Source organism: Accipiter gentilis, chromosome 1, assembly GCF_929443795.1.
Source record: "Accipiter gentilis chromosome 1, bAccGen1.1, whole genome shotgun sequence".
Lineage (NCBI taxonomy): Eukaryota > Metazoa > Chordata > Aves > Accipitriformes > Accipitridae > Astur > Astur gentilis.
In genome coordinates, this window is record NC_064880.1 from 54,974,534 (window position 1) to 55,001,369 (window position 26,836).

General features: G+C 44.1%; 1 protein-coding gene across 2 annotated transcripts in view; it reads right to left on the reverse strand.

Annotated features, from left to right (window-relative positions):
* ACVR1 (activin A receptor type 1) overlaps positions 1–26,302 on the reverse strand; it is a 70,088-nt gene extending 43,786 nt beyond the window's left edge. Inside the window, exon 1 of one of the 2 annotated variants that reach the window (XM_049813424.1) lies at positions 26,202–26,302. In XM_049813424.1, coding sequence (XP_049669381.1) covers positions 26,202–26,209 — 8 coding nt within the window. In that variant the 5' untranslated portion in view covers positions 26,210–26,302. Of the gene's footprint in view, positions 1–25,663; positions 25,899–26,201 lie in introns of those variants that run through there. The other variant, XM_049813432.1, reaches the window with a different exon arrangement.
* Positions 26,303–26,836: the final 534 nt, after the last annotated feature.

Genomic DNA, 26,836 nt, shown 5'->3' on the forward strand with positions numbered 1-26,836 from the left:
GAAAAAGAAAATAACCACACAAACCCAAAATGCACACAGAAAACAGCTAGTTACTTTTAACTTGCTCAAAGCCTACCTCTTTGAGATTTGGCCTGCTTTCATCCAGCTAGCAATACTTTATTTACTGAAGATTTTATCTGCGCAGTGTGTGACGAAGGAGTTCAGGGAGGATCGCGCTTTCACAGCTTGCAGGCATTTCAAAATTGCCTATCAAACACTGTTTATGTCACATCCTGGGTACATCTGTCTTGACAGGTGAGGAAAACAAGAAGTATGGGCAGAAACACTGAGCTTATTTCATATCTGCACAGAAAGGGCACATAGTCTGACAGAGGATCAGAGTCAAGTTTTATTAGGGTACGGTTTCACTACCAGTTTGGACCAATCCAAGACACAGCAGTGCCAAAACTGGCTGTCCAACCATGTCTTCAGCTCACTGCCATCACTCTAAGCAGGCTCTCACCCCTCCTCTTGGCTGTGGTGATCGCAAGGCCATGGGGTAAGCCGGATTAGGCCACTAATCGGACCGCACACTTTTTAGTCTTCACTGTGACTAAACGTGCAAGGCTCAGCCCAGCGATGCAGAGTTGCCAGTGCTAGCATGGGAGAGGTGGTGGGAAGACAGATGATCTCGGAGACAGGAATCCCTTCAATGGCAGAAAAATATTAGCTTGATTTAAAAAACCAAACAAACAAACAACAAAAAAAACCCCAAACAAACAGCAACAACTACAACAAAATCACAGTGAAAACAGACCTTCCAATCCCTACAAGAGAACTAGCAAGACAGACAGCAGGGTCTTAACAATTGCTCCCTCTAGCTCTCCAAATAAAATATACTTTTTAAAGCAAAATCCTAACAATCTGCCAAGCAAAAAAATATTCTCATCAGAGCATTTCTCTAGGGTTTTTTGTTTTGTTTTTAGTCTAAAACAAAGCTCCCATTTTTTATTACTTTCACTTGCCTTTCATCAAGCAATTGCCAGCTCCCCCTCCTGATACAGGCTTGGTTCAGCAAAGAGCCCTCCTGGCAGGCTGGTCCTTGCCACTGAAGAGAAACTGCTGGTATGTCCCCAGGTAGTATTTTGCTCTTGAAAACCTAAACACCCCAGTCAACCTCAGGAAAGTTTCAGAAGGCAGCCTGCAAGACAGGATGACAGAAGATCTCTCTGCACTGCAATTTTACCAGACAGTCAAATACGTTATATCATCACATTGGACTGAAACCAGGTATCAAAACCGCTGTACCTATGTCAAGCCCTACAGAAGTTCAAGGTTGTGTCACAGTTTGTGTACACTACCGAGATACCAAATATCCCCACATGGCCCTGTCCTGCAGTTTGTTTTAACTCTTCCAGAGAACTGCATTACAATCTTAACAAAAAACTCAAGACGGTTTAAGTTAGGGTCTAAATGAGATCAGTGACTATTAATCTAAGATCAGGATTTTGAAAGGCTTTTTATTAAATAGTTAAGTATTACATAGTCTGCCTGTTAAAAATTTCTTGCGGAACACTTCAGCCAACACAAACCAAACATTTCTGAAAACAAATCTTTAGCTTCAGTCTCACCAACAATTTTTCCTCAAAAAAGTTTCATTTTTTTTCTGGTTTTCCCCTCTTTATTTACACAAATTTAAAATACTCATTTCTTCGCCTTGGGTGGATTTTGTGTGGGGTTTTTTTGTTTGGTTTTTTTTCTTTTAGGAGAAAAGCTAGGGTGTGATTATATGATGTGAACAGCATTTAAAGTCTATCTCTCCATTCTGGAAAGCCCTCCTGAAAGATAAGAATGTAGTCTAGTTCCTACAAATTTATTAATCAAGCAGTGTCTCACTACAGTCTAGTTCTGTGTTTTCACACAAGCAGGGACCTTAAGAGGTGCAAATGCTTTTTATTTTCAGCCTCTGATGTTATCAGGACGGATTATTCGGAGCCAAACTCAGTAAATGAATTGAAGGAACTGCTGGAAGCTCCCTCACTGCCGCAGGACTCTCTGGGTGACCCCTTATCTGTGTTGGTATTTCACCACCAGTGACCCTCATTTGCACATCAATAATCCCAGCGGGATTTTGCCTGCCTGGGTGAATCTGAACCTCTACAATTATTTTCACAGGGTCCTTACCACAGGAATACTCTGCTTGTGTCCCTTAGCCCAAGCATCCTAACCAGAATGCAACTTGTGGTATTTTGATAAAAAATTAGCAAAAAAAAATTTTTTAATCCATTTCGTTCCATTGGCAGAATAATACAACTGCAGCATGACACAGCAAATGCACAGCCATTCCTTAAAATAAAGCCACCAAACCTGTAAAACAGAGGAGGACAGGAGAGCGCAATGTGCAGAGGAGCAGCACGCCGCACCGCTGGGGCACAGGGTCCCCCACGCATGTCCCTGCTCCACGGAGAGGAGCACGGAGGGCAGGAGGGACTCTGGAGAGCCGGCCTTCGCACCCCTGGCGCATCTCTCATGGATTACGCTGGGATTAGAGCAGCATTCTTCAGGAGTGAGGGGTTGCTACAAAGTGTTAAGGGACACAAAAAAGACAGGTATTCGTTTTGCGCGCCACTTAAAGCTTAACCTCCCAAACTTCAGTGAGCCAAAGGAAGCCAAATACAAATTAATGAAATATTTTTAGAACAATCAGACTGAGAACAGAAGTTCCTAACACTCCATAGGCACGTGTCGCTGAACAGCCCTTCATCTCATCAGATTCTTTCATTAACTATTACTTTGGAGACCAAAACGCTGAATGCAATTAGCAATCCAGAAAAGAAGGAAACACCCTGCTGCACGAGAAAGTAAAATTCTTCAGCGACTATATTATACCACCACAGAATTTTAACAATATTTTTCCACAGTTTGGTCTTGCCTGTTTGGACAGGCCAGAGTCATATTATTCTGTTCTTAAATACACAGTACAGACAAAACCAAGTTCTATGGACCTGTTGGAACGAGTCCAAAAGAGGGTCACAAAGATGATCAGAAGGCTGGAGCACCTCTCCTATGAAGACAGGCTGACAGAGTTGGGGTTGTTCAGCCTGGAGAAGAGAAGGCTCCGGGGAGACCCTATAGCAGCCTGCCAGTACCTAAAGGGGGCCTACAGGAAAGATGGAAAGAGACTTTTTACCATGGCCTGTAGTGACAGGACAAGGGGTAATGGCTTTGAACTGAAAGAAGGTAGGTTTAGATTGGGTGTAAGGAAGAAATTCTTGACTGTGAGGGTGGTGAGGCACTGGAACAGGTTGCCCAGAGAGGCTGTGGATGCCCCCTCCCTGGAAGCTTTCAAGGCCAGTTTGGATGGGGCTTTGAGCAACCTGGTCTAGTGGAAGATGTCCCTGGCAGGGGGCTTGAACTAGATGACCTTTAAGGTCCCTTCCAACCCAACCCATTCTATGATTCTATACTACAAGCATGGTGGTCCATGCTTCTTCCTTTCTTCTTCCACTGGCATTACACAAATTGGACACTACCGCACAGAAGCATACAGAACCTCATTAAATCTGGAAACAGAACATCGGAAGGTCAGTCATCAGTACAAGATGAGTATAACTCAAAGCTGAGTTTAAAGAGCTAGTAAGGCAAAGAACTGTTGGGGGGTTTCTCCATCCCAGAACTCTCCAATTATATTTCTCACCCCTCCACCCCTGGCTACATTAACCTCAAAGTTACTTGTGCTGCTGTTCACACCACAGCTTTACCCTCTGTTCTCACCCTCCACCATGATCCTTCCCCCTTGCTCTGCTCCAAGTCCCCCAAAGCATCCTGCAAGCTGTCCTCCTTTCTCACCTGAGACTTCATAAGGCTCTGCAACCTCCACCACAGGTCTCTGTTCCGCTCACGTCTTACCTGTGGCAACCTCACCTGCCGATACTAATCCAGCTAATATTTCAAACCTGTATGCTAAAACAGCTTGAGATCTTTCTTTCCAAATTGCTCTGTCCTGACATTCCTTAGTTGCTGTTTTAGCTGTGTCTATCTTGATCTCACAGGCAAACATCTGTGTCCCTCCTGGTAATGGAACTGCCCTTTCATAGTCACAACTGACATTCATCACTGCCATATGACATAACCCTCATCTAATAACCGGGCATCTTGTTACCTCTCCCTGCATCAAATTTACTCCAAATACATACAATTCTGACACTTCTTTCCAGACCTGTTCTAAGTATTCCCTTTCCACCTATTTAGCTGTAAGCTTTCAAATTCACGCATCTCACATGGCCTTGCCAAACCTGACTGTACTTGCATATCTTCAGAAAACTGTTCTATATATTTGCAGAGACTTTTGTTTTAATTGCTGCTACAGATGCCAAAAGCAATCAATCAAATTACTATTTAACAGCTAAATTACTGTGGCTGACCTTGCACATACTCCTAGCTGCAAACGCAAAGTAAAATGAAAGCTAAAATTCTTTTTACAGACAAGCCTAGCTTTGGATCTCTGAATGAAGGACCGCCTAAGAGCAACTCATCTATGATCATGAGGAAACAAAGCCATACTCTCTTGATTAAAGTGAGCTTATGACATACATCCACTGGAGATTTCCAAGGTTCAACATCTCCACATAGAGGATCCAGCCATGAATGTCAATATAACAGACTGAAGACAACAGTCAAAGATAACCTTCACCAACTGCTTCTGAAAAAGTAAGCATCCAAATATGCTTGGGTCAACAGGCCTCCTCACTAGTGGGAAGTGATGGAGTAAGAGACCATTCTGAATAGGATACAAGAAAAAACAGCACTTGATCATACAGAGTAGGGAACCACACCGCTTTTTTTCAATATCAGGAAGTATTTGGCAGAAAGCCATTTTCCTCTGAGATGAGGATGCACAAGTCAAAGGAATGAATATACTTCCCACAAATAACCTTTTATGGAAACTGTTCCTACAAAAGGGGTAAAAAGCATTGTCAAAGGCACAAGGAATTAAATTTTGGATGCCCTGGATAGTTATTGTCATCAACCTGTCAGCACAGATGATAATACTGATGAAAAGGTCCAACAGTCAGGATGAAAGATTTCCATGTCCTTACTGCTGCTCAGTGGAAATGGAAAGCCAGATCAGTCAGTAAGGCCAGACCTACTCCCACAGGCATCTGTCGAGTTTTAGCCTATCTCCTGGCCACAAGATAAACTCTTTTGAGTTTCATGCTGCAAAACCTTCCACTCAAAGAAAAACAGCAACAAAAAGCAACCTCAAGTTCTCACCAGTGTGGACTTAATTCTGAGTTCTCTGAAGTTAGAAGGAACACTGTTGCAGAGATAAAGCAGTAGCTGCCATGTCTGCCTACGAGCATTCAGTTAGGCCAGGAATCATCTTAGCTTCAGCTGGACTAGATGCTAAGGAAACCACAATAAAATGGACCAAGGAATCCAAAATTATTCTCAGAAAATAGGCCAGACCAGGCACGAAAACATCTGGGCTTGGCTTGAATCATGAACCACATGAGCAAGACACCCCACTGCTGCCTCCGGGCAGCCGAGCGAAGGAATGCAAAGCAGCACAAAGGTAGGCAGCAGGAGTCTCCTACACCCAGATTTTCATTCTGTATCTTCCTCCAGCAAACATGTGAAACAGCCCATTTATTCTGAAGCTCTTCCTACAGCCCAGTCCTGTAAGATTTCTAAGGCTGGTCTTTCTGGGGCATCAGGCAATGCTTACACAACCATTGCTGGTCAGCCAGCTGGCTCCAGGCACATACTCCCACCTCTGTGGCAAAAACAAGGCTAAAAGGGTTAAATCATTACAATCCTAGCCTATGTTAACATGCACATCCAACTGGCTAAGACTGTACACGCTGCAAGTACCTTACTCTGTTACACCAACACACACCAGTTCCCTCCCACCCAAAACACAAAACCAAACCCTTGTTTCAACAAATCACACAAACTGTGATGTGGACAAGTTTATCCCAATCCCAAGCAGCAAACAGACAAGACTTCAGATACCAGAAGAGCTCTAACAGCTTGGCTCCTCTGTAACTTAAATGAGTCAGTGTCAGCATTATTAACTTTTAGCTTTATAGTATTAAACAAGACAAGCGAACTGAGCATTCTTACAAGAATGGTTCACCGAGGTCAAAAAACCCTAAAGGGCAACAACTACGCCACACTGGAAGGGACAGCCAATGGGGGAAGCAGGCCACTGACCAGAAACTGCTTTTTCCTAGTCTCAACAATGGAAAAATAAAAAAAAACAAGGAGGAAATAAGCAGAACTGCAGCAATCATTTAAAAATAAACTGCTCATACATTTTAGAAATAAGCATGATGAGACAAACTTGTCAGTAAGACACAGGACACAGCCCAGTTATGTATTTCATATAACATAACATGGAAAATGGATAGCCTATTATACATATAACCTATAGACTAGTACAGGAAATTGCATTCCTGGCCACCATATATACTCCTAACAAGCATTTCACCAGTTTTGAGTGGATTTAGCCTGGCCCCTTTACTGGAAGTTGTCGCTACCACATGTGGCTCAAAGCTGTCCAGCGGAGGCTGAGACCTTTACGCCTACATTTCAGGATGGAGTACATTTGGTACACCAGAGACAGAGCTTGCAGCTCAGTTTCCTCCAGAAGGAATCCAGCACATGCATGCCCAAACTGCTCTGCAACTCCCAATAAATGGAGCTCATCAGGGGGATGAGCTTCAAAAACCACCCCGGTGCTCCAAGACAAAACTCTGATGTAGTTAAGAGCCATTAAAGCCATCTGACCCTGAAAGCACGTTTTACTGACATCCCTTCACCCCAGCTTTGCACCTCCACCCAACTTCCACTAGACCAGGTTGCTCAAAGCCCCATCCAACCTGGCCTCGAACACTGCCAGGGATGGGGCAGCCACAGCCTCTCTGGGCAACCTGTTCCAGTGCCTCACCACCCTCACAGTGAAGAATTTCTTCAGTCAGCTGCTGAAGGTAAGCAAGCAGGACTCTCAGATGTGTTAGGGGCTGGGGCAGTGTAGAAGAAAGGGAGATAAGAATTAACTTTTAACTGGGGAAAAAAAAAAAAAAAAAAGGAGGGGGGGGGATTTGCACACTCGAACAAAACCCCACTGCTATCCAAGTAAGTTAATGTTTAGTTTTACTTTAATACTTCTCAGCCTCTGCAGCTGTCTCCTCTTGCAGTTGGCACTGATCATTGCCAATCTGGGACTTATTTCCAGTGAAGACAGCATTGTTTTATTGGATACTTAGGCAGCGCATGCACCATTAATGGAGGTTTTATCTCTCCATTTTCCTGTCAGTACAGAACCAGCCAGTCTGACTCTGTTAACATTAAGAATGCTTATTTTTCCCCTACTCACTATCTCCAAGCCAAAACAACATCTGGAACTTCAGCTTGCCATACAAAGAAGAGAGACAGATTAAAACTGGAAAGAGCTACACATCAGCTTCCAGAGCTTTATACATTTCTGCTTTTATCCAAATTTCCCACATGTACCTTCCAAAACAGCTCTGCTGCGAGGAAAAAAAAAAACGGGTCCCTCATACAGACTCCCAAACAAAATGTAAAGCCCTTTCCACTTCAAAATAACCTTAAAAAGGATTATCAGAAAAATAACAGGAACAAAACTGATACTAAAGTTTAGAGTAAGAATTTAGCATAGCTGTTTCAACAAAACAAAAATGACATACCAGTGACCTAGAAAAGGAAATTAAACAGAAATATTACTGGTGTGTGTTACTTGATAAAGTAATGGAAAAAAAACCTGGCGCCATTTCAGCATACATAAATGTCCCACTTTAACAGACAGCTGTCTCCAGTGTCATTTAAGTATGCTTTTTGCTTAGATCATGTTCAATGAATCATGAAAATCAATACAGAGAAAAAACATAAAACCATGCTGTAGACATGCACAGAAATCAAGCATGTACCAACTAGCACCAGCCTTTTCTGGAGAAAGACATGCCAAATAAACACAGACTAGTTTTTCCAACAACATTTATTTAACTCTTAGTAGTTAATTAACAGAAGTCATGACTACTGGTTGTTTTCTAACCAGCTATCACACTGAAAAGAATTACGAACTCAAGGCTTACCACCAAAGAAATACTCTCCCACTTGTTTGCCTGCCTTCTCCCCCCGACAGACGGCACACCTAGCCTTGACGAAGACCTGGCTTCCAGCCCAAGACACAGCTCCTCACCACAGGCGCACGTTCAGCATAACTGGGCACTCTGGGAAAGCAGAGCCGGGCGATCATGGCAGAGATGTTTTCCACCCGCCACCCGAGCCCGGGGCTCCTGGAGCACGGTGCTGCCTGCCGCCACCGGCTGCGAAACCCACCCTCGGTCCTCGCAGCAGTGGGTGCGTTGAGCCAGCGCTGCCTCCCTTCCCTCCCCACGGCCACTTCCGACGGCCACGCTGCTGTGTGCTAAGCAATGAAGGCTGTCAGAGAAGGAATTTTCATTTCTGTAATGCAGGGCCCCCCTTGGACAAATTATACAGTTTATAGTCCTGGGCCGCAGGAAGCTGCCTCGCTGCTGAAGTGCTGCCAAATGCAGTATTTTTTTCAGCTGACAATCACATAAAATGAATTTGAATGACCAAAGCAGAATAAAGTGTATGTTTTCAGGGACAAACAAAACATATGTCATGGGTTTCTACATCTAGCAGCAGAGTTTTAACATAACACAGAATGGGAACCAATTAAAATAGTTCCTGTTGAACAGAATCCATCGTGTTGCAAGTGGAAGGACAGAGTGCCAACCACTACATTGTACAACCATTTTAACAAAGTCTCATAGCAATGACAATCAGTTTCAAATAGACATCTCATGCCAACTTCGGGGAAGGAACAACAGCATACGCTCAAATGGTAATTTGCTACTGAATACATGCAAAAAAAACCTCTACGCAACACTTCAGAAATTACTACTGGTTTAGCAGATTTTTGCTTTGCACCCAGCTGTTGCCTATTCCCAAGGCATCTACTAACTTATTAGCTATTTCCTATTTGAAAAGAAGGATTAACCAAAAGTAATAGCACTCAAAAGCACCGACATTGCAATAGCTTCTCCACACACACAACTCTGCTAACAGCAGGACCGTGCCATCACCCAGTGCCCCCTGCCACTGCAGGTCTCCAATCCACATCGCAGGCAGCCTGGCACTCCAAATAAAGCTAAGCACCAGCGAGCAAACAAGCAGATCAGAGCTGAATAAATGAATTATCAATGCTTTTAATACATTATTTTTCTATGTCAGTTGGCTGAATAAACACAGAAATTACTAAAACATCTCCAAGACTCCCAGAATTGACTGAATAATATGAGCTTACTTGACAACTTCAGCTAGTAAAAACAAAAGCCATCCCTACTGATTTGTGCAACAGTCATTTGCCTTTTGTTTGTGTAACATTCACCATGGACGTGGATAAGACTGCATTCATTTGTACTAGAGCTTTGGGCTTGAACCATCTTGCTGTTGTCTGATGGAATGGACTTTCTTCTTGTCCTGCTCACAGATTTCAGAAAATATCATCTCGTATTCCTCATGCATTCCAAGAGCACAGGTAATCAAGGCCAGGGCTAGCAGGGTTTGAAACTAACAAACCAATGAACCGGGACTGCATGAAGTTGTTCGTTGGTCAGGTTTGTTTAAATAGCTTTTCATGAAAAACAATCAAATAAAATCTTCTCTCTGCCTAGAATTTTCCTGAATTGGAAAAGCAATGCAGCATTTTCTTAATACCTAGTTCACGACTATGCATTGAACTGAAATTTAGCTACCTACAAAACTTACATGGCATAAATCATTTAATTAAGAAAAGCACTTCGATTTCTCCTCTTTTTCTTTTCCCTGTTAACACTGTGATCATTATCACCCACTGCAAGTCCTTCAAAGTGATCATTCTCACTCCATTTTCTGGATCTTCCCCTATCCTTCACCTTTGCATCTGCCTTGCAGTCCATGCACTTTTGGCCACCTTCTCTTCCAGCCGTCTTCTGCACTAGAAGAACTTCACATAAGCTACACAGCAGATAATTTTCAAACACTGTCACCTCTTACAAAAGGATTAGATTGAACTTGTGCTAACGTCAAAGAAAGAAGTTAAGGGAGACAATAACGAATGGTGCCTGAAATATCTCCTCCTTCAGCCATGTAGCTGACAGGAAGGTGGAGCCTGGAGTCGATCTCATTCAGGGCACCTCAGAAGCAGAAGGCTAAGAAGAGAAAGGTGACTGCCTGCCTCTTCCACCCTCACATTATTATTTTCTTTAAGTAGCTTTTGTAACTGGATGCGGTGCATGATCTCAAACTACTTTTTCCAGCTGTGATCAATGTGGGTTTTTCCCTTTTATCCTATCAGGTTCTGAAGGGTGCAGCCAGGGTGCCAGTCAGCTGTGATCTTTAGCAATGACACTAAATGGTCAACAACACAGCATCTGGGTTTTCATGAAGACAGGTGTTGCTGGACACAAGTTAATACTGGTCCAGAGATATAAAAAACACTGCTGCAAGAAACATAACTACTAACAACAGATCTTTAAATAACAGCCCTTGTAAGAGATGGCTTCTTACCTGCAGCTGTTTAGGGGGCCATGTATTTCTGGACCTGCAACTGTACATTACCTTCCAGTCCTCCTCAAGCAGCAATTAAACTATACATGCTGCACTCATCAGCCTGTTTTCTTCCTTTAAAGTCCCACATCTGTTATACCTCTGTATGACCAGATGTAGACAATATCATATTAGCTCCACATGCAAGCTAGAGAGCATGAGGCAGTTCTTGTCTACAAACAGCTGGGAACATGAATTCTGAGCAGAGGCACTGCTCGATAATCTGTATTTGACCATATGAACGCAGCCTTAGCTCACCTGTCACCAGCGGGGGAGGAAAGGGTAAGAGATGTTTGAACAGCTCTCTCATAGCCCATGCAAAAGCCTGCACTGCCATCGCACCATGACACAGACACCAGCAGCAACGCCAGCTCAATCCAGGCAGACTGAGCCATGGTACAAAGCCCAAAAACACGGAGGTTCCCACAAGCAGGACTGCAAAGAAATCAAACAGCTTCAACATAATTTTGTGGTAAACTTCCTAGGGGCAGAGTTGCCAAACTAGCAGTTCTGGGGAGGGTTGTACAAGCTAGGGATCTGCAGGTCTGCACTGCTCCCCAGGAGAAAACAATCCCTGGCCACGTGAAAATCCAGCCAGTCTGCGCAAGCTGCTTCGGGCAAGTAACACTGCACAGAACTATTTTAGCACTACATAGAGTATTTCCATCCTTCCTAGACTGCTCCAGTTCTCTGCACCACAGCTCTAGGGGCTGTGTTATGCCACACTGGCATTAAAGAAGTTTTCTTATAGAAGGGTAAGGGTTTCTGTGGACCTTCCACACTGCTTTAAGACTTCACTCCATCTTCATCCCCTTCCTCCTGTCTCCTCCCTCAAACTCAAAATCTTATTCTTAGAAATGCATAAAATGACAGTGATGTTATTTCAAAGCACTTCATGCCCCCAACCGTTCTCAGCTCATAGTGGGGAAATCCACAGAATGAATATCCAACACGCCTGAATACAGCCACACTCCCCCTTTTGCTGCAGCCACTTTACTTAACAGGGAATTCTTTACTCAGGATGGATGCACAGGATGGGAGTTTCTTCAGACTACTACCAGGAAAAAATTAGCTACAGAAATGCAAAATAAACCCTACTGAGTAATTGTGTGAGCATAATGATTCAAAGAAAAGCTAAGCAAAATTCAAGGTTAAAAATCAAAAAAAAAAAACACACCACACCACTTGGAATTTTACCTTGTTTTCTGACATTTTCAAAACAGCATTTTACATTTGCACAGGTGGAATATTCATTTCAGGTGTTGGTATGTATTTAAATACTTTCAAGTTCTGAAGGTGATTTAAATTACCTAGTTGAGTCACAATTTAAATAACCAATTTTACATCTGATTTTGCACTTATTTTTTGCTCTTTTCTAAAGAAAGGTTAATTATTGTCCAACACAAATGAACATATTGTTAAGACTAACTAAATACAGACTTTAAAGACCATTTCCCAGGGAAAGAAGCAGTCTTGCTAAGAATAACAGGGGATGGAAGGGAAGAAGATGACTTTTGGCTATTATTGACAGCATGCTGTGCTGGCTTGCAGAAGAGGGATGGGACAGCCCCAGAGTTAACTGCTGCAGATCTTTTCTTACCCAACCAAGAATTCAGGCAAAACAGATGCAAAAAGCGCGTGGACTAACAGACAGTAAGAGGGAGAAACAGAGCAAGCGTGCTATGAGGGAAGTATAGAGCACAGGAAGGAGGGAAGCACAAACGGCAGTTCACGTGAAAGGGCAGCCTAAGTCACAGCTGTTTAGGAAGGTCTGCTTTATACTGCATTTGGCATATTTCATTAACCAAGCCTTAACCAAAGCACCTCCATGCCTCTACTTTAATACCCAGCAACCCCGGTTCCTAGGTTCTATAGTTCACATTTTACCATAATAGAAAGCAATACATTTGATTATTCACTCTCTTACAAACAGAGTATTTCAAAAGTTTATTTTCAGTTGGAAAACAGGCTTACAACAGCTTGACTGTGCTAATTATGCAAGAAAAATTATCAAAACATTTTGCTATTAAAGCCCATTTATTAGACAAAGGACACTGTACCTGCAATTACTGAATTAACTACCCAAAACCAGCCAGCTGATCTTGTTGTCTGGGTGACCTGAGGGTGGGGGTAGGGGGTGGGATAATATCTCCCTGTTTCTCAGTTGATAGATTGGATGGAAACATGCTTTTCTGCCTTCAGAAGTCCCAGCTGCCTTCCCAGCTCCGAATCCACCCGATCAGCGGAGCACCCACAGAGGTGCCAGCTGCCCGGCCAGGCGGCAGGACCAGCGCAGCCAGCCTGCCACCATACCCAACGGTGGGTGCTCAGCCACCTGCCCGCTCAGATCCCCCTCGGCAGCAAGCACCCATCAGCCTGGGTACCATCTTGACATGAAAGACCTTGAAGACCTTTTTAGGAATCCCCGAAATGTCTTAGACTGCTAGGGAGTGTGTAATCACCTTTAAATCATCTTCATTATGGAGCTGGGGTGAGCATTTAATAAACTTTATTTAGCATTTACTGTGTCCTTTTATGAAAAACAACAAGCACAAAAAGACACAAATTAAATTAAACCCAAAACAGTTCAAACATTTAGGTCAATTTTAACTTTTCTACTTTAAAAACAAAGGTAAAGGTGAAGTCTATTTCTTCAGGACCTCAGCCTCAGTATCACTTCAGGGGCAGGTCGGCTCAGGGAAGAAAATCTCATTATTCCCTCAAATTCTTCCACAGAGGTCTAAGTTTTAGCTTTCTAGTTTTTAATGCAATTCAGAGTAAAATTAAATGCTATTTTTTCCCCCCACATTTTACATGGAAAATCTTTACTATGTTCATTTATTTTATTTAAACATTTAAAATTACTTGCAACAGAGAAGACATGTTTTTGCAGGAGTTTGTTTCTTTAAGAAAAGTGGCCTTTCAAGATCAAGGAATCGAAAGAATCCCCTTTCAACATTTAGATAGGTAAATATTTCCTCATTGTCTCAAGAAACTGATCAAATACTACATCAGAAAACCCAGTGTACTTTTTCTTACTATCCGAGAAAACCCACTTTAATACTAAGCTATAAGTCATGGTTAGCCATTCAAGCCTAATTTCTTTCCTTTGGTGTTGTTTTGCTTCTGGACACAGTAGCTACTGTAGCCTTCTTGACGAATAATTATTACCTAAAAAGAAGATAACTTATGAAGCATACAATTTTCTTCAGTTGTTAGAACCTAAGGTGATTGCATATCAGCTGTAATACTAAGAACAATTTGGGTAAAAACTATAAGCTGCATCAAGTTGTCAATTAACAAATTTAATATGCATCTTTTTCATATAATTGTGATATGTAAATTGAGCGTGTTAAATCTGTGATTTTTGGTCTTGTCCAACGTTAATTTGTTAATTAATATGCCATTACAAACTGAATTTGGGACATTCTTCATCCTCCTGGGACATTAGCAGTGCCCATAGAGCGGACACAAGCCACCCTAAGGCACTTCCACAGCTCTGTGCAGAGCCACCTGGAGCACAACCCAAAGGACAAGCAAATCTTCAATGTAAAACCAAGACAAAAATTAAACTAAAAAATGAACCGTTACTAATGCACTTGTTACAGGAAGGCTATAACTCCAAAAGATGAGTTACAGAGAAGGTGGAAGACTTGCTCTCAAAGCACCTTCAAGAGCTAAGGATAAGCAGGCATGTTTTCAGTACACTACACGTTTATGCAGCAACTTATACAACTACGTGTTCATTTTCAGAAGAATCCCTCGTTTCACATACAACCAAACACCCCTGTGGGACTGAAACAAGATCAATCATGTCAAAAAAATCCTTAACATTTTTGGAAGAATATTTCAGAAGTCCAAGTAAAAAAAAAAAAATCATATCCTTTCACAGCATTGGCACACCAAACCCTCAGAGATTTCATTTTACAGCTAATTGTTCACTTCTGTTTGTGGTTTTGTTTTGTTTTTTCCCCTTCATGTTCACATTGGTCAGCATTTTAGAAAGCAAGCTTTTCCATGCACATAACTACCATGCAAGAATTTAGATGCTCACCAAGCCCTACTCCTTTGAGGGACCTTGAAGTCCAACCTGCAGAGGGTCATCGCCAGTGCAATCCACACAAGGGAGACTGCAAGGCCTCCAGCTGTCACACTGTGCAGAGTGGTTCGCTCCCAGCTCCCACCAACAAAGAGCTGTTAAAAACCACAGTCCTCACCCTGTGAGATACTACAGGTGCTACTAGGGGCTGTTCCGGTAACACAATCCTGAGTCAAAGGTGCAATCTGATGCCATCACGTTTCTTCTGACTTGCCACCAAGAACCTTATCATGGTGCCATGGTACTACTGCGTACCAGTTAGTGCATCAACTAAGACACAGAAACTGCAGGGCAAACACCAAGACACAACACCTGAAATCTCAATGAAATGTTTTCAGCTACTGTTCTACCCACATTCACAAAACACAGAGCTGAACAGCACCAATTAACAGCTGATAACAGTAACTTATTTTGTTATGGATACTCAGCCACACGCTTGGCCTTTTGCCATTAACCCCTCTCACGGCGACACGTAAGAGCACTAGGAAGCCTGCCTGAGTGTCCCCCTCTCACCTCTATGCCCACCAGTTACCTGTATCTGTAAAGAGAGCCAAACTCCATCTCAGTTCTCCAGAATTCTCCTTTAAGAGGCCTGACAGAACAGGAGACCTTCACTCCCAGCACATGGGTTCTTCACGCTGTAAACGTTGTGACCCCAGTGCCACAGCCACTTCCAGTTCACAGGTGTTTGAATTCCAAGCTGAAGAACCTACACAAGGCAGGTCACATTGGTTCTCCAAGCTCCAGGCTGGTTCCGGTCTCGCTTCTACAGGCAGTAACCTACACCCAAATTTTGTGGTCATCTTTGCCTAATATTCCCTCAGCTCTCCTCCAAAGTTCGTTGAAGAGGCTCCTTTGCTCTCCCCCAGATTCTCCACAAAGTCCTCCAATTTCCCCAACCGCTGTGAAGTCCCACAAACACATAATCCTACAAAGAAGTCCATCTTGTTACAAATCTTTCAGGAGCAAAAAGAGCACAGAGAGAACTCTTAAGGGAAAGGACCATGTGCTGCTCTCAACTAGACAGCATCAAGAAAAAAGAGCCTTCTCCACTCGCCCTGAACTAATCAAACCCCAGCATTCCTACCAGAATTCAGTCAAAAGCTATGAGTTAGGCTCCTTCCCTCCCTATAAAAAGGGGGGGTGCCAATTTGTTTTGCTTTCAGTTATCTTGTGGCACACACATGTCTGAAGAAGCACGCTTGGTTCTCTTTCCAGATTTTCCATCACAGTAAGAAAAAAACTGTAAATCTTCCTCTTCAAAACAGAAACCTGTTGTTTTCTTCAACCAGGTCTCAAAAGTACCACAAGACAATTTCAAAAGCTGCAAGTTAAAGGCTTCCCTACATCAGAAAACAGCCAGGAATGTTTCTCACTATTTCTTATGGGAATAGGGCAGCATGCGCAGCAAACTCACTTAGGCCATACAAGGACTGATGCTGCAGAGCAAGAATGATGACAAGAGGACTCTGTGCAGGGGAACAGTAGCCTCTGAATTGCATCTACTTCACTTCTGAATAGCCTCAAAATACAAACAAGCTCTCAAAATCCCTTTCTTTTGTCTTCATCTGCCACTGTGTTGATGTGCTGTGGCTCTATTAACCCAGCCTTGCGGAACAACTTCAAGTTAATTCACCTTTTCCATTTGCTTTAGTCCACTCCCCAGAGCTCTATATCCAGTAGATATTTATTTTAAAGCTAAGCCAAAACCATTCAAATGCTAACATTTCGGAGCCTTCAATACTCTTGTTTGCATGCAGTAGGGCCCCTTTTAGAATAAAGAGCATCCACTTTGGGAATTAAACCACCATAATTATAATTGGCCTACACGTCAAAGTTTTACAAATCCCCAGACTGGGAATAAAGCATGTTTTACTCCTAGCAGACCCTTTGTTAAGGAAGGCGTAAAAACTGCATTGCAGACCAATTTCTCACCAGAGACTCCAGTAACTGCATAAGAAAACTGACAGCTTCTAAAAGCGAGTTTGGTCTGGCTCATAGCTGCATGTCATTTTGGCCTTCCTAATGGAGAAACAAGATAAAGTTCTCTCAGAATCCTGGCCGTTGTTGTACATTAGAGTCCAATAAATATTTTACTTGAATGTCTAACCAACATCCAGAATCAAATCCCAACTAAAAAGTTGAAGTCAAAGACTTTCCCACTCATTAAAAAAATGCCATTTTTGCACAAGGCGTGGAAATACCATATTTCTTTCAACCAGTACTTTAATGGTGCTTAGGTTTTTATTTCCATAATTTCAGAACAGTCATATTGATGCACTCATTCTTCAAAATATTATTTGTGTCCTAAGAAACGTGTACAGAGGGAAGGGTCTAAGTAACTTCAGATTTTAGAACAGGTTTTGCAGAACAATTATGCACAAGTTTGCTTCAGAGGTATGGACATGAGTCTTACAAATGTGTAAAATGCCTACACAAAGACAGAAAAACACCCTATTGTTTAGGCAAGTTGGAACATGTTACGCATTTAGATTATTCTCTACTAAAGGCTGATGCAAACACACCAGGTCCACAAACACACACAAAAGTGTCTACGTGGCATTTCTGGCACATTTGTAAAGGCCTAATTGACAATCAACTAATGTGAGGTTAAGAGAGATAGCAAAGGCAAAGCCAAAGAGTCATTCAAGAATTTTTAAGAAGTGCACAGTCCCAACAACAAAAGTCGAGGGGCAGGATCCATGAGAAAAAGACAGAGAGGAAAGACCTAGTTATGATACATTTGAAAAGCAGGAAGCCACCAGCCATACTCCAAGCTGTGCCTTTACTGGTGCTGCATGTGCATGATGCGGGAATTTGCAGGTAAGGGCACCCTATCCCAGGTTTCTTTTCAATCTTTTAGGTGGAGCTTTTTTCTTCTATCCCAGTGACTTGAAATAACTTGCATGTCTCTTTCTGGACAGAGAAGAGTTCAAATTATGCAAAGATGTTGGAGGGTAGCCAATACTCAAATGATTTAACCTTCATCATAACCACAAAGTAAAGACATACCTCTGCTCTTACAAAGACTTGTGTTCGGTTAGCCATTCTGGGCAGAAAGGGCTTCTAACCTGCAGCAAAAGGATTCTGCCTGAGAGAGAGGAAGGATTACATCAAAGTAAGACCCTATACTACCTCTTCAGTGAAGACAGCTCCTGAATCAAGATAAGCAGAGATGGTTCCATACCACATTTACGCCTAGTTACCCTTGAGGTGAAAAGCAGGCAGAGTGAAAATTGCCATGCAAGCACCTTTTTATCATCATCATTTCATTTAGATTCAGGATGCACACAGGTTTTACAACTCAGTCCGAAAATACAGGTCAAGTGGAATAAAAATTACCTAGATCAATGCCCAATAAGTAAGACTGAATGTCCAGAAAAGAATTGCAGACTAAGTTTACAATAGAAAAAAATAAAGTAAATATTTGGAAATCACAACCACCAAAAGCATACACACATTTTTTTTCATTCACAAGCATCAGCGCTTTTTTCATGAGCTAAGAGTACATCTAAAATACTTATTATCATTTAACTTGAGCCAGTATTTAAAAGTCAAATTGAAAATAGCTTTTTTTAAAATGCACAACTTAATTTAATTCCACCCCTAAATAGATATGAATTAGCTAATTTAATACTCAGACTAGTGCACTACAAGTCTTATATCTTTTCATCCTGACAATAGAAAATAAGGAGTCACACACATTATAATACTACAAGATTGACTGCCACATAAAATCCATTGCCAAATCATCCTACAGCCTGGGATTTCTCCAGCCCATGCAATCAAAATCAATGTTTTAGCAGGCTGCTACACAGAACTGCAGCTTCAACAGGCAGTTACGCTCAAGCATCAGTGAAGAGTGAAATTTAACAGACAAAAAAAAAATTACTCCTTATGAAGTGAAGAAGAGTTTCTACATGCAACATGGACATGATTTTTACCAATAATAAACAACCTGCAAGGTACCATCTATCTGTTCTCTAATGTAACACGATACAATTAATTTATTCTCTTAAACCAAACCATTATCTTGTAATTTTATTTTCTCTTTTAAGATTCAGCCTTAAAATGACTTAATTGTTGCAGTCCACCCCCACAAACACAAGAGACAACTTCATTGCAGTGGAGAGCCCTAAATAGCACAGTCTCTTTTAGGCTGACTAATACAAACACGCATTTTGTTTAATTTTACATTTGTTCCTAGGGAGATTTAGATCTCATCTCTTCTACCTCCAACCCAATACTAACTGACATCGTAGGAAATTATCCACCCCTAAAGGGATGAGTAACACAGGCAGATCTGCCATTGTGCGCAGCACCTCACAGAGGACAGGGTGGCCGCCATGCTAGTCACAATCCGTACAAGAAGGGAGGGCAGGCAGGCGCTGGAGCTGTGGCACAAAAGCCGTGGCATGCGGAACTTCCAAAAATGTGTGTTCGAGCACGCCCCGGTGTAACAATTGGGGCCAAGAGCAAGCAGGCAGCAAAGAAACCTGCAGGAACTCTTCCAGGGGAGCGGACCATGCCAGGTCCACTCCGGCAGCGACAAACCAGGCCAAAGCACTCTGCAAACAGCCTTGGTCACAGCCAGCAAACTCAACACACCCACGATGCACTCGAGTAAGGCAACGGTTTTCACAAACACGTCGAGGTAGCACACAGTCCTCTGCATCTGCCCAATCACACCCTAGGAGAACTCTCCTTAGCACCAACAGGAATTAATGTGGGTTACAACTAATCTGGCAAAGACAGACTAGGTTTTAACCAAATTAATGCCTTATCCAGTTCACCACATGGCCACAGAGATGCCAGAACAGGAGAAAGAACAGTGCATGGAGAGGGACAAGCACAACTACTTACTTCCCTGGCATTAGTAGCCAGCAAAAAGGCTTGCGCAACCACAGCACCAACTGCCTAAAACTGCTCAGCCAGGAACCCCAGGCCATTCAGAGAGGAAGGTTGGAGGGGCCTGCTGAGGCACACTGACTCATGAAAGCAGAGATCAGCAGCTTGCAGGACTTCAAAAGGAAGCCACTTCTAGCCTCCAAGCTATCCGCCCAGCCAAAGGCGGCTGTCGAAAAGCTGCCAACCTGCTCCTACTGTTACAGGATACTTGCCAGACAAACAGCAGACCTGCAATTAGAAGAGGTGTTTGTTGGCCTCTCTTCTGCAGCCTATTAGCAGAGAGGTAAAGTTTGCAGTCAGAACAAGAAATGCCTGACCTCCAGTGAGCACAACTAGTTACAACTGCTCTGTAAGATGAGGAAGAGGTCCTCCTAGAGTTTCTATTCAACTGAGTATGATCTGTGACTTCAGCATGCTGAGAAGGAATGTTCCAGGTACTCGGGACAGAAGGTTAAGAGTTGGACATCATCTCCTCTTCCGTAAAAAGAAAGGCCTAGGTAATAGCCATTGGTGTTCCCCCTGCACCATTTCCTACCTCTGTCTTTGTTCATTTCAGACAAAGCAAATGAAGAGTCCAAAGTCTGCCTTGAAAAATCACTGAACTGGAGGTCTTCTGTTTTAATAAGCTTTTCCTAATCAAGCCATAGCCTTCCTTTTCCTAAACCGGACTTGAGTTAACTTACAACAAGCTACAGACACTTCCCTGTGCATCTTCTCAGAAGTACTTCAGGTAGCGAACAGTGACATGGTTTGACACTGCCAGGAGCATTTCAGAAGGGGGAGATGCACTGACAAAAATTACTTCTGGGGATGAGCAACCATTTAGCTGCCTTTTCAGGTCAACAGAAGAACAGCAAAATGTACAACTAACTCAGGAATAACCTGCTGACTCTAGAAGAGGCTAGTAGCAGATGCTTAGGAAGAAGCATAAGGACATAGCATACAAAGGTCATTCTTCCACCCTCCTCTGTCCCCTGACCCCATGCTTACCAGTCAGAGGTAAATTCCCAAGCCCAAAACTGCATCTGGACCACTGTATTTAATGGTCCACCCACAGAGCTACAAACATATCCAATTCCTTTCTTAAAAAACAAACAAACTTCTCTTGAATGTCCCACTGCAATCATTCTATAACTTAAACAGGCAACACACAAACACTACATTTTTTTTAAATTTTGAAACTTCTGACTATTGACTACACATGGTATTCCCTATTTCTTACATCATAAGAAACAATGCAAGATCATGATTTCCCATTTACTCACATTTCAGACGTGACTTTAAGACCCCTGTATTTCCATGCAAACATTTCTCTCCTCAGCAAGAGTCAGTTTATTTAGACACGCTGCATCTACACCATCTCACAAAGCTTTGCAGAACAAGACTGAACCAACACTATGTAAAACTAAAGCAACAGGTCCTGAGCATAAAGAAACTAGTGATCTGAAGGACAATGAGTTATCCTGATTGATTAGAGACTTATGCTGCCTTCGTACTTCAACTGAACAGAGCACGACCACTTGAGATGAGGGATGTTGATCTTGGGGGCTTTAGAGGTGTTTAAGAGCTGGTGGCACACTAATTTGCAGGTACAAAGAATGCAAAACATGTTCTAACCAGAACTGGGCAGAATCCTCCGTCCAACAGCCCCTGGGATCCAACACACTGCCTGGCCTGCCAGGCATAGCCACCAGGCCACAGAGCAACATTCACAGCCAGTACTGGTTCAGCAAACAAGGTGGAGCACCGACAACCAGGATGAATTCAGCATGAAATGAAAGAACACATCAAAAGAACTCTGTTTAAAGACGGGATCATATAATAACTGGCAAAGACCATGATGCAGCACCTGATGTTGACTATTCACCGGCAGATGAATCATAAGGTCAGTTCTGGCCTTCCAGGGGAAAGTCAGCATCTGAACTGCTAGCAAAGAACACCATCACATTTCTAAAATACACTACTGCTTTCTTTCATATAAAGTAGTAATGAACTTATTTCACTAGGAATGTCGGCACACTCTTCATCTTTCTTCTAGAAAATGGTTAGAATCCTACGGAATTAATGTCAAAGGCTAGATTCAATGCCAGTTTATAATCAGTTAGTTCACTGCAGAACTTGTTACAAGACTAAAATTCTGAGAGCATGTACTGAATACCAGTAAGACTTACAAATGCAAATCACTTCGAAATAGGAACCTGTGAACACTGAGCTATATACACGTAATTGCAAAAGACCATGCTTTAAGGAAGGGATTACCTATCAGCTGAAACTGGGTCACGTGCATACTCATGGTCCAATATAACAAAGAAAACTATTTCATTACAACTACTTATTGCTATTTGACTACACTTTTATGCTTTTGAAAGCGTTAGTCTAAAGCTGTGTTTTGGCTGCAAACATAGCAAAGAGAAAAGGAATTTATTGAAAGCATTTCCACGGAATTCCATACATTTCATAGTCAATAGCATTTTCTGAATTCATGATCCCAAAATACTTTGTAAACTTATGTGAATTCAGCTTTCCAACACTGCTAAGAAATACCATCATTCCTTATTTTACAGATATATACAGAAGATGTAAATGGCTTACGTCCTAAATGTGTAGTTGCTCAACTTGTCTACAGCAGGATTTAAAAAAGAGGTTTTTAGACAGTGTTGGGTACCTTTATAACTAACATGCTCTTTAACTGTCTCAGTCTTGACTACCCTCAGGTCTCAAAGCAAATAAACTACCCCCGAATACGCATGGATACCAAGACCAACCTGCAATCCACCCCAACGGATCTCCATGAATTCTCATAGACAGAGAGGCTAGAAGGGAGCAATTATCACTCTGAAATCTACTGCATTCAAGACCACTGCCGTAACCTTTCTTCTGTAGCCCTATACAGCCGCACAGGTGAGTGGGCTAAGCTTTTAACCTGTTTATACACAGTAGAAGAGATAAAAGATACAAGAGCAGATACTGAGATGCCCACTTGAGAGTGTAAATACCAAAGAATGTCAGTGAATTCAAGCAGCCTTTTTTTTTTTTTTCCTGGCAGGGACAAAGGGGCTAAAAGGGTGCCTAATTGTTTTACAACGGCTGGCCCTAGATCCTATTTTAGCATCAGGCTTTCATTAAATTTAAGCATGACTTCAGAGTACCAGCTGGCCAAAAAAACAAAAAAAACCCAACCACCAACACAAACACAACCCACCCACAACACCCCACTGGTGTTCTTTCCCTTGCCTACGTTCTCTTCCTACCCCAAGAGCTTCTTCACTGCTAGAGAGCCCACTGCCTTCTCCCTTCCCAAGAAGCATGCAGCTTATGAAAGAGCAATGGAAGGACAGAGCAGGAGTTGAGAGAGTGAGGGTGTTTCTCCAAATGATTTTTATCCCTCTCCCAGACTCATTTGCATCCCTCCCAAGTAAGCTATTTGATGCCTCTGCTGTTGCTGTGTCTGGCAGTTTTGGCAAGATGATGCAAGTCTCCATTCCTTGCCCGCTGGACACAGACTGAAGACAGGCAAACGATACTATGTCAAGTTACATTGCCGCATGACTTCCCACCTCCCCCAGCCCTGGCCACCAATCCCTTTGTTTTCCCTTACACCTGCACTGGGACTTACCAACCGCAGTCAGGCTGTGGACGACTACAACGTTATCTGTGAAGAGTAAAACAGGAAAAGCAGCCCTCTCCGTAGGCTTAGGGAGACAAAAAACTTCATTTGGAGAGCCAGCCTCAAAAATAGATAAGTTTTGCAGGAAATGGCTATATTTAGCCCTCCCCTTTCACCTCAGCTCCTCAACACATTCACATTCTCCTGCAGAAGAATCTTCCTAAATGCTGTTAGCGGTGAGCTTTAGCAGGTCACCTCAGCAGAAAAAACCGCAACCAACTTAATATATGTTAATATAGAAGAGTATAAACTATCATCAGAATACCAAATATCCAGCTACTAAGGCATTAAAAAAAATTTCTCATGTCTCAAAGCGTGTTAAATTGCTAGTTCCAAGAACATAAAAATATGGCCAAAGTTACTTTATGAGTTAAGTCCATGAAGGCTGAACTTCTGCACACACCATTCACAAATGGTCTTCACAAATACTTTTTTTAAGTAACTAATGGAGCCATAGTGCTCTCTACAGAGAGTATAAACATTAAGTAACAACCTCAACAGCTATACAACCAAAATATTTCCAGTTTCTTAATGTACATATAAAAATAAGTCATGAACAAACCAGTCAGCAACAGTTACTGTGCAGTGGAACTTACACAGAGACTGTCCACGACATCTCTGGAAACAATCATCAGTACCAGGTCAGTAGGATTTCCCTTTCTCAGCTTGCAACTTTGAAACGTGTTATAAGACTTAAAACTAAAAATATGTAACACAGTTTTCTTCCCTCGGGTTGTTTCATTTAAACAACAGCCTCCCCTTCTATAGTTTTGGCCTAACTACGATTCAGGCCTGTAAGAGCTGATTATTTACAAACTGAAATGGTTGAGGGGTGATCTAAGTCACAGCAACCGACCTTAAAGTTTGTCCTGAAATGGAGACAGAAGCAGACAAAATGAAACACACCTGCCACTACAGCCTGAGAAGACAAATAAGCAGAGATCTGCGATCAGTAACTACTCCTAAGTCCTGTGCCATTGGGCAAGGAGCAGCACCTCCACCCCCCCACCCCCGAAACGAAGCAGCGGAATGCAGGTCTTATCCCAGCAAACAAAATACTGAGATGGAAGGCAAACCTCTCAAAACATTGCACACACTTAACACCTCCAAGGGAGAGCATAGTGCATACAGGAACTTTTTGTTCCCCTAAAATAGATCTGTAACACCTCCTCCAAAAAGAAGTTATGGTCATCAAAGGAACCAGACTTGCACTTGAGAGCTTTCCACATCCAGGATTTCAACTTTCACTGATTTCAATTTCAGTACTCTTCAAACAGTACTAGACCTTCAAGGACAGAACTTGGAGAGTATTTACAAAGTGTCTGCCACATTCCAGCTCACTACCATTTCTCTGAAGATGAAGTATAAGGATCATAATAAAGATCCTATTACAGGAAACAAAAGAAAACTGAAGATTTAAAAATAGACCTGTCATTGCCCACAGCAAACTGCTAACAACCATAAAGGTTTTCCTGAATAGAAAGCATGAGATCCATGACAGATGAGCTTCAATGCATACCACAAAAACACGTGAGATTTGGGAAAAGAACCTGTTCTCTTCTGAAAGCTCAACGCATCGTTTCTAAAAAGTGTTTATATACGTAAGTGCCAGTTCTGCAGCTTGGTCCAGAACCTGAAACTTTCCACCTCACGCTGCCATCAGTAACAAGGCTGTTTTGATGAATTAGTCCCTCCAGTACACCTATGTAAACCCCTACTCTTTCAAAACCTGCTGAAGATTATTTTCCCCACACTGAGCGAGAAACTCAAGTGGTTTAGTCCCAGTTTACTGTAAAAGTACTGCTGGAAACAAGTTATTTTAACACATTTTTATAGACTAACAAAGTTGGAAAGACTGCCCAGGCAGCTTCCCCTACTGTATTCATGCCCCAGATTTCACAGACCAGCATGTGGTTTTAAAAGCCTCGAGGTTAATACACAGATTTCAGCAGGCTGAAAGAATGACTGCCTGCTTTTAGCGACCCGTCCTCCATCACCAGCAAAAGTCTCGACAGGAGCTCCTGCCATCCCCTTTGTCTCCTCCTGAAATTCAGAGCTGCGTAACTGTAAATAAGCAGGCCGATTTAGACCCCTACGGACTCGACTGTGCAAAATGCCATCATATTCGGCAGTGGAAGGAAGAAGTGCCTTTAACATATTAATTAGGCACAAGGGACTTGGGCCCCTAACTTTCTTTCTCCTGTCAAGCCACGGACATTCAGCATATTGACATTAGCAATGCCAGCACAGTCACACTGAGACAGCTCACTCCGATGTAGCACAACTCTGCACCCCCAACTTGAAGACCTTCGTGTAGCTTTTTAAAAAAAGAAAAGAAAAAAAAAAAAAAGAAGGAGAGACCCCCCCAAACCAGTGCCCCTCTCTGCAGGCACGGCAGCCTTGCTTACCGCAGAACCACAGCGATACCGTTAGCCGCGACACGCGTGTGTCGCGGCGGTCACGGGGGGACCGAAATCCTTTGTGTCGCCTCCCGCAGCCGAGATCCGACTCTGCCCGCGGGACGGGCTGACAGCGGCTGCCGAGGCACGCCGCACCCTCGGCTTCGCTTTTCGCGAGAAAAGGCGCTTTTCAGCGAAGCCTCTCCCGCCCCGAGGCGGGTGGGCAGCCCGCCCGCGGCCCGCAGGAATTTTTCCCTCCTGGGCTTCCCGGCTCCCCCCTCCAGACCCCGGGCAGGGACCGCGGCGCAGGCAGCCGGCGGAGCACCGGCAGGGCCCGCGGCGGGGCGGGCAGAGCCCCTCACGCCCTCCGGGCCGCCGACACCGGGACCCGGCCCCGCCGCCCGGCCCCCCCCCCCCACGGCTCGCCTCGGCCGGTCACCGGCGGCGGGCCAGCGGGCCCAAAGCGGCTCTTCCCGCAGCCCCGGGCCGCCTCGGGCCGGCCCCCGGCCCCCCGCCCCGCCCGGGTAGACGGGCGAGCTGCACCCACCTCCTCATCGCGGCGGCGGCGTCGGTCGCGCTAGGGCCGCGGCGGGCTGGCCATGGGCGGCGGGGGCGGCGCGGCCGCCGCGCTCTCGGCCCGGCGCTCGCCCTGCCCGCGGCCCGCCCGCACGCCCGCCCGCGGCGGCGGAGCGCTGACAAAGGGGACGGAGCGGCGGCGGCGGCGGCGGCAGCGCCCCGCCCCGCTAATGGCCGCCGGCAGCCGTCACTCTCGTCCCGTCGCGTCACTTCCGCCCGCCGCCCCGCGCCGCGCCCCCTGGCGGCCGTTGGCGGGAGCGGTGCGGGGTGCGCGGAGCCCGCCCCGCCGTCCCCGCTCGGTTCCCCCGGCGAACCGCTCACCGACCGCAGAGTGAGCGCCCACAAACGCCACCGCGGACGCCGCTCCTGCCGGGCAGGGCCGCCAGCGATCCAGCGCCAGAAACGCCCTCGCCCGCACCGAAGGCTGGGCGGCCTAGCGCCCCGGGGGGCGCCCCGCGGCGTCCCCGTGGAGCGAGGGGGCCCGGTGCCTTCCTCCGCGAGTAACGGGGTCTCTCCCCTCTCTCCCAGCCGGGCCTGAGGCTGGGCTTCCACCCCCCGGGTACCGGGCCCGGATGGGAGAAGGAGGTCTCCAGCCATCCCGGGGGC